Source organism: Corvus brachyrhynchos, unplaced genomic scaffold (assembly GCF_000691975.1).
Source record: "Corvus brachyrhynchos isolate BGI_N302 unplaced genomic scaffold, ASM69197v1 scaffold101, whole genome shotgun sequence".
Taxonomy (NCBI): Eukaryota; Metazoa; Chordata; class Aves; order Passeriformes; family Corvidae; genus Corvus; species Corvus brachyrhynchos.
In genome coordinates, this window is record NW_008237239.1 from 21,952,621 (window position 1) to 21,960,304 (window position 7,684).

The following is a 7,684-nucleotide window of genomic DNA, read 5'->3' on the forward strand; positions in this document are numbered from 1 at the left end:
TCTTTCTGTCCTAGACAAGTCTGAATCCTGGTGTTAGCTCTTACTTCATCCTCTGCAACATTAAACTAGGGTAAATCAATTACCAGACGGGCTTTCCTAGGCACAACAGCCTTAAAAGCGCATTTCAAAGCTTCTTTGCAAGCTGTTTGAAGTCAGTGCACTTGAAACCTGCCTCTAGCACAGCAGGTGCTACCACAATGGCGAGCGTGAGACGGTACGCAGGTCCCTTTTCATACATCGCAGAATCATCTTGCCAGTTCTGTGCCTCCCTTATTACTTCTGCACTGCCTGTTTCAGAGTCACTTCCCTCCAAAGGGCTGTCAAGTTCACCAGGAGAGGCTATGAATTCTCTTCATTAATGACTACAGCTGTCATTATCAATCCACCATTGATTCTGCAAAGTGAACAGAGAGCTGTGCATCCATCACCTGCCCCAAAATGGACAGGAGCTTACCCTGCCCAGGTACTCTGGGCCTTGAGTGCCAGTGCTGCAGTTAAGTAAGGCACACACCTTCACACAAGGAAAGGTCAGCGGTGGGAGGGATTATCCCAAAAATCTGGATAAGCTCTCAGTATGGGAAATGTCTCCCAGTCACTCCAAGCCGCTCTATGGCTGGCCCACAGGGCCCTTCTCTAGGAAAATGAGCTTGTGGGCACAATTGACACCAGAAGTTATAAAGCTCTTGGCAGGGAGCTGGATGAGGTAGGATGGGTAAGCAGAATGGCTGATCTAATGGGTCCATCTGGTCCTGATGCTTATGAAGCTATGAATCTGTAGCTCTATTGTCAGACAGTCATGCTCAGACAGAACCAGCGTGGAAAAGAAATGAAATTAAAATGAAAAGGCTTCTGCAGTTCTTCAAATCCTGTTTTATCATCCATGGATAGTGCAGAGCTATATAAAGCATGTATCTACTTCAAAACTAATAATTCCTTTTCACATGCACACCCCCATTTAAGTACAGAGTTAAGACAGAAGAACACCTCTTGTCTTTGCCTGCTTGTGCTCCCAGCAGTCCCCTCACATATGCCAGCACTTGTCCCCAGGTCGGATGCTGGCAAGACAAGCACCTGTGGCAGGAAGGCCAATTGGGCAGTGTGGACAGGACTCCTCCTCCTCCAAGGGCAGGCACTGCTGGCTTACAAAGCTTCCATCCCTCCAAGAACAGCTCACAGCTTCACAGAGCAAAGGCAAAATGGAGCCCGGACTTCCAAAGCCCTCTCAGCACACACAGCTCAGCCCTGAGTTGCTGCAGAGGTGGGAGCCAGGTTCATGTTGCTCCCATCCCGTTCCCAGCACACCCGCCTGCTCCTGAGCTGATGGAAATGGGAGGCTGGCACAGCTGCAAAGCCCTCTTGCCTTGATGCCTGAGTCCAAAATTCAAGGCTTTGATCCCATCCCCAACAGCTGGCCCTGGCAGCAGGGACAAGCAATGGCAGGAGTGGGAAAGCTCAGCAGGGAGCAGTATTCCTTTCCAGAAATTCCCTCCCTTTCCCTTCACTGCCGTGTTTACATGCAAGAGCTGCCAACAGCAGCTGGAGCCTCACCACTTTCCCCAGTGCTGGGTATTAAGAGGCCAATAAAACGTGCCCTTGTGCCATGTCCTGGTGCTATATTGGGAGCAACCCTAATCACAGGTGCAGGGAAATGAGATTATGGCAGGATGTGGCCACTCTGAGCTGCTGCTCTCGCTGCCCCTCACACAGGGCCGTTGCTGTCACTTGTCTGCGTGTCACAGCACTGGCCACTGCTGTGTCAGTCACAAGGGCACCTGATACAAGGGGACAACCAGCTGAGCAGCTGTGAAGCACAGCGTGGCTGCTGCAATGTGCCTTCCCCTCCTCTGGTCCTTCTGCTCGGCCTGGGAGAAGAGCAGCTCCCTGATGTGCTAAAAGGGAAAGACTCACACCAGTCAGTCCTTGCCTGATCTTTTCAAAGCCCAGTGAAGAGGTGATCTCTGTGTATTGTGAACTGGAATAAGGACACAGTGCACAAGAGATGCTGAGGAGTCTGAGCTCTCTGCTTCAGACTAGTTGCACCCTGCAGAGCCTGCTCCAGGCACAGCAGAAACAATGAAAGCACGAGTTCCCACAGGTAGGGATGATCCACGGAGCCATCCATGGCGAGTAACAAACAAGGTCTCCAGACAGGCAGCCATGAGCAAAGTGCCCTAATGGAAGGTAAACTGAGGCACCAACTGAAGCATGGTACAGGGTAAGCTCAGAGGAGTCAGGGGAGCAGGAATCAACAGTGTCCTTCACTTGACCCTCAAGAGATGTCACCAGCTCAAGTGGCCCCTCCAAGTGACCCCCAGGAGGGGTGTGAGCACTACATGTTGGGGTGCACTAGACTTGGCCTTCACTCAGCAAAATACCTCCAGCACTTCTTGCTGGCCTGCAAGTCCATTCTGCCATTACTCATCTACAGGGAATTCAGTAAATTTAAGAAGCAAAACACTTATGGTGTCCTCCTTCAAAGCCAAACACACTCATTTTTGTTCTGCCTGAATCCTCCAGCCCCCTCCAGCTGCCCTGTCAGTAACATTAAAGGCAGCAGCCCTACTCCTGGGGACCAGAGTCCTGCAGCCCCTCAGGACTAAGCTACCAGGAAGAGCATGGTTCACTGCAAGCACCCAAAATGAGCAGGTCAGCTCCTGCTGTCCGTTCCCTGCCCAGAGCTGACCAGGGCCAGCAGGGTGCAAAGGAGAGATGGGACATGCTGCCCTTGACTGCTGCACCTGCAGGAGATGGAGCTGTGAGCTGGGCACACTTCTGCTCCCAGGGCGATGGGCAAGACAGGCTCTGCCCTGCTGCTATGCAGGCCTGCACATTTTTGCTGCAATGTTAACCCTGATTTTGCTTTCCTTTGTCACATGAGGCCCTGGTACACCTTGCAGCACATTCAGTTCCCAGCCAGTGCACGTTTGGTCAGGCCCAGCCTCCTGGGGCACAGCACCCCTAAGGGAAACCTCTCCTCTGTAGGATGGGCCATAACCAGGCGTAAGGAGCACAGTGCCTGCCGTGTCATGGGACAAGCCTGGCAGGGGACAAGCTGCCAGGATGGAGCTTCCCCCAAGAGCAGGCTGTGCTGTCACTGTTCATGTCCCAGGAGCAGCTCAGAGACGAATGATGAGCACAGACAGGCAGCAGGTCAGGCACAGCATGGCAGTTCCTCTCCCCCTTTTCTCCTGTCTAGTTCCCTTCTTGAGTGCTTTCTTTGGGCTTTTGATACAGCAGGGGAGGTGGCAGGGCTGTCACTCCCCTCCCAGGTTTCCTCACAGCCACCTCACTCAGATACTTCAGGTCAGTCCAGAGGCAAGATACCCGCCCACAGAGAGCAAGCATGAAAGAGTGAGATTCCTACTGCATGATATAAATAAATAAAATGTATCTAGAGGGACAAGGCACGTGAAGGAAACAACAGGGCCAGGCAGCGGATGGATTCCTGCAAGGCAGCAGCATCTGCTCCCTTGGATGACTGACAGCATCATGTTTTAGGACACAAGAGCCTTCCTTCCTGGCTAGCTGCACTCCCCAGAGGTGCAAGCTATTAAAGCCAGGTTCTGATCCATCTGCCTGGCATCAAGTGCTTCCCCCTTTTCTCGTGGGTACAGTCAATTGTCCTGATCCACAGCATCTCTATGGCTTCAAAGGGAGAACAGCCCAGCCCGATCCAGCTCTGCTTGACAAGTGGACAAGGCTGTTACCTCTTTCATGTGCCCTCTCAAGTGTGCTTGCAGAAGATTTCTTAATGCCCATCTTGTCCCATGATAAGGGCCAGAGGTGACTGAATTTAGGTCAGCTCAACCCTTTTTTTTGGTGCAGGAGAAGCGATGGTATCACAGAGAGCCTGGCAGCAGTCAGCCACCCAGGGACACAGGAATGGATAAGCAGCCGTGTTACTTTGCTACCTGTTTGCTGTATGCAGATGGAGCTACAGGTACTCTGCAAACTCAAGGAGGCACTGATACCTCAGTTCATAGCTTGGAAATGCTGTCATTAATGGAATAAGACATATTCTTTGCTTTATTAAGGAGAAAATAAGATCAGGAAGGAATAGGAGGGTGCATGGAGTGTTCTCTCATCTGTTGGTAACACCAAAGCTGAAAACTCTGTGGTTTAGGGTATTTACCTACAGAAAATCAAAGCAGGCAGTCCCAAGTACCAACAACTGCTCACTTCCCATCATTCATGGTTGCTGGATCCCTCACTCTCCTAAGACCACAACCTATGACTGTAAATGAAGGAAACCACCCACAGCATTCAAAGCAAAGTCCAAAATGACCTTGTATCCATCTGGCATGACTCTGAAAAGGAAGCCAATACAGCATGGCACAGGAAGATGAAGAACAACTCACCGAAGTTCTCCCCACCCCAGATGTCCATGGCACTGTCATACTTCCCCAGGTGGTTGAACCAGGCCTTGTCGATCACAAACAGCCCCCCAGCAATGATGGGTGTCCTGCAGAAGGGACAAGGAGAAGAGGACACCCTCTCAAGCACTGCTGTAGCACCTGGATGCACAGAAGCAGCCCTTCCCTTTGCCTCCTCTTCCATCACCAGGACATTACCTACGTATCACCTTCTCACTGAGAAAAGGACAAAACACCTCAAAATGCATCTGAGCCTTTCTTTCGGCTGCCTTGGTGTTTTGCTGTCAATCATAAATTGCCTGGCACTTAATGACTGGCTAATGCACCTGTCAGCACAACTCCTACAAGCCCAAAGTTCACAGCCCTGATTGTAGGCTTCAGAATCAAAAATGCACTTAGCACTGAGGGGTTATTCACTCAGATGGGCTTTTTGCCTGGAGCCAGCCTATTAAGAGCACCATTCCACCGGGGAGAGGAAGGCAGAGCCAATTCAGAAGAGCTTTTTAAAAGCCATCACTAGCTGTGTGATCTTTATTTCAAACTAGGGTTATTTTTCTTTCTTTGGATTAGCTAAGAAAACTGCACAGAGAAAGCCCATGGAGGAGGGGAGGGCAGACCCAGAAGATAGCTTGAGGAGACTTGCTGTTTGCTGGCACAAGTGCCATCTCCATTCAGTTGGAGACACTGTGGATGCCTCAGCATAGGCTTGGGAGGAGCTGGGGTGACTGCTGTGCCCAGGCTAATCTCCACTGTGCCCTACATTGCAGAGTGATCACGAATGCAAGGCCAGCCTTTGGGAAGCCAGTGAGAGCTCCTGTTAACAGCAGCATCCTAAGGAGAAGCAGTGCTTTTCTCCCCTGGGAGCCTTCTGAGGCCCTGAGCTTCCCCCAACACTTGGTGCCCACACCTCACACCTGGCTGGGGCTGTAGACACCAGCACCAGGCTTGCTGCCAGCAGCAGTTCCCAGCAGAATGAAGGACCCCCTCCATCCCACAGCATGAGGACAGATGGCATCTCCTCTCCTGTTCAGCTTTGCTCCCTCTCCTGCACACCCCAATTTCTGAGGAGTCCTCAGTGAGGTCCAGAAGAGCAGTGCGGATCTGGGAAGGCTGGACTAGACACCAAGTTTATCATGAGGGCTGAGGACACTGCCTTATTTTTAAAGTGGTAGCTGAGCTGAGGGAAGCAGTAGTCTACAGCACTGGGCTTTTTCCCTAACCATAATCCTTAGCACTCCCAAAACCCCAGTAACCATAAATACACCCCTTCTATCTTTGTGGCAATCTCAGGCTTCAGTATTGGAAGGCGAAGCTGCACTGCAAAACCCAGGCTAGCCAGGAGCTCGCCAGAGGCACCTGAAGTTCAGAGCAGCCCTGGAAGAAATAGCACACTGCTACAGTGCATGGGGACACACATGAGGTCACATGAGAGGCCTGTCCTGCCCCACGGGGACACACATGAGGTCACATGAGAGGCCTGTCCTGCCCCACGTTAGCCAGGTGCCTTCTTCCCCCTCCTGACTTACTTAATGGGCTCGGTGGGATCAAGTCGTTTGGCTTTCTGCTCCGGGGAAAGCTGCTCCCATTTGAAATGCAGACTCCAGTCAAAACCTAAAACCAGAGTAGAGAAGTGCCATGGGGAAATTAGAAATTGATATGGATTAGGAGGCAATGCAGGCTGCAGAAGCTGTGTTTGATGGAGCATTTTCCCCACTTTCAAATGACTTAAGCCACAGAGACGCAGCTCTTGGGAGAAAAGTCCAATGCCTAACATATTTTACAACTACATATGAACAAGAAACAACACATTGCATTACAATTGCAAAGTCAAGTGCTCCAAAGGCAGGAAAAGTCAGAATTAAAGCTGCAGCTGAAACCTCACTTAGTCCCCCTGTGCACACAGAAGCACGCTCTGATGGATACTGCGTGCAACAAATAGCACAGGCGTACTAATAAGCAGTACACTCGCATCCTCCAGTTGCTGCCTAGACATCCCCCATCTCCTCCTGTCACTTCCAGTGCTGCCCAGGGTGGCTTTGATGTGACCCTTCTTTCCTGCTTGACCACCTTATCCACTGCATTCCTCAGTGCAAGAGCATTCCTCATGCCACACCCACCTGCGTGTGGAGCCACCAGCGGGAGCACCAAGCAGTGCTACTGGGCATTTTTGTGGGGCAGCAGGAAAGAGAGGTGTGGTGCAAAGGCCAGTGCACATTCCCACCATGGAATGGATGCCCACAGGACATGCACAAAGCTTGGACTCACCTCCTCTGAGGTCTGAGGAAGCTGCCACGTAGGCAAAAGTGTCCAGGTTGATGATGTCAATAACGGGGCTGACCACTCGGGTGGGATCCTGCAAAGCAGAAGCAAACAGACCCATGACTTCAGAGGGCACCACTCAAACTGGGCAAGGGACTCCAAACTCCTGGAGACACCAAGGGGCTGGAAACATTGGCATCATTCAGGTCTGCCAGGGACAAGTGCCTATTACTGCCTCCTCCTCCTCAGGCTGTGCCTGTACTTGGCACCCAGCTGGGCTGGATGCAAAGTTCCTTCTGCCTTTTGCAAATTCACCAAAATATTCCCCTTTCACCTCCCTTAAGTACTTTTAACTGGATTTCAGAAGTCAAGTGACAAACAGACAATTGAAATGACAGAGGAAAAACACAGCCAAATAGCTTAAATATGGGTATTTTTTTTTAATGCACCAACTATGACAATACAGTTAGTTTTGCCAAAGGTATGAAAGGGTTAAAAAAAAAAGACCTGATTTACTCAAAATAGTTGGTGGTGATTTAATTAACATCTTGTTATGGGCAAAGAGATTATACAAACAGTTATGAACAAAAATATCTACAGGAGGAAGAGACTCTGACAGCTTTGACTGGTCTCTTATCTCCCTTTTTCTTTTCAAAAATCCCAAACTCCAATTATAGCTCAAACTTCAAGGTTTTACCCTCACCAGATCAAATTGTTTTTTCACAGCTATACAAAGGAAAGCATCTGAGCACACATGGGCTTGCTCTCTCACTGGGGAAAGACTTTGTTTTAGAAATTAGTCCTGACAAAGAAGTATTCAAATGCAGCTGTAGGAAGAAGCAACCAGAGGCCATGAGCTGGGAGCTGGACGAGAGCTGATTTTCCAATTGAGCATGACAAATACTTGGTATTTCCATAACAGGGTCAAGCCAGGGATCTCACCATCACTTTCTGTGAGTCAAACATCTCACTGAAAGGGCAAGGTCTGCTGTACCTCTGTACTGCATGGGGAAACACAAGTCATATCCGAGCACGATGAGCCTTTCCATCGT

General features: G+C 50.3%; 1 protein-coding gene across 1 annotated transcript in view; it reads right to left on the reverse strand.

The window, feature by feature from the left end:
- GALNT14 (polypeptide N-acetylgalactosaminyltransferase 14) overlaps positions 1-7,684 on the reverse strand; it is a 93,588-nt gene that overhangs the window by 17,752 nt on the left and 68,152 nt on the right. Inside the window, exons 9-11 of the mRNA XM_017729610.1 lie at positions 6,639-6,726; positions 5,900-5,984; positions 4,359-4,462 (exon numbers count right to left, since the gene is read on the reverse strand). Of these exons, the coding sequence (XP_017585099.1) occupies positions 4,359-4,462; positions 5,900-5,984; positions 6,639-6,726 (277 nt within the window). The remainder of the gene's footprint in view (positions 1-4,358; positions 4,463-5,899; positions 5,985-6,638; positions 6,727-7,684) is intronic.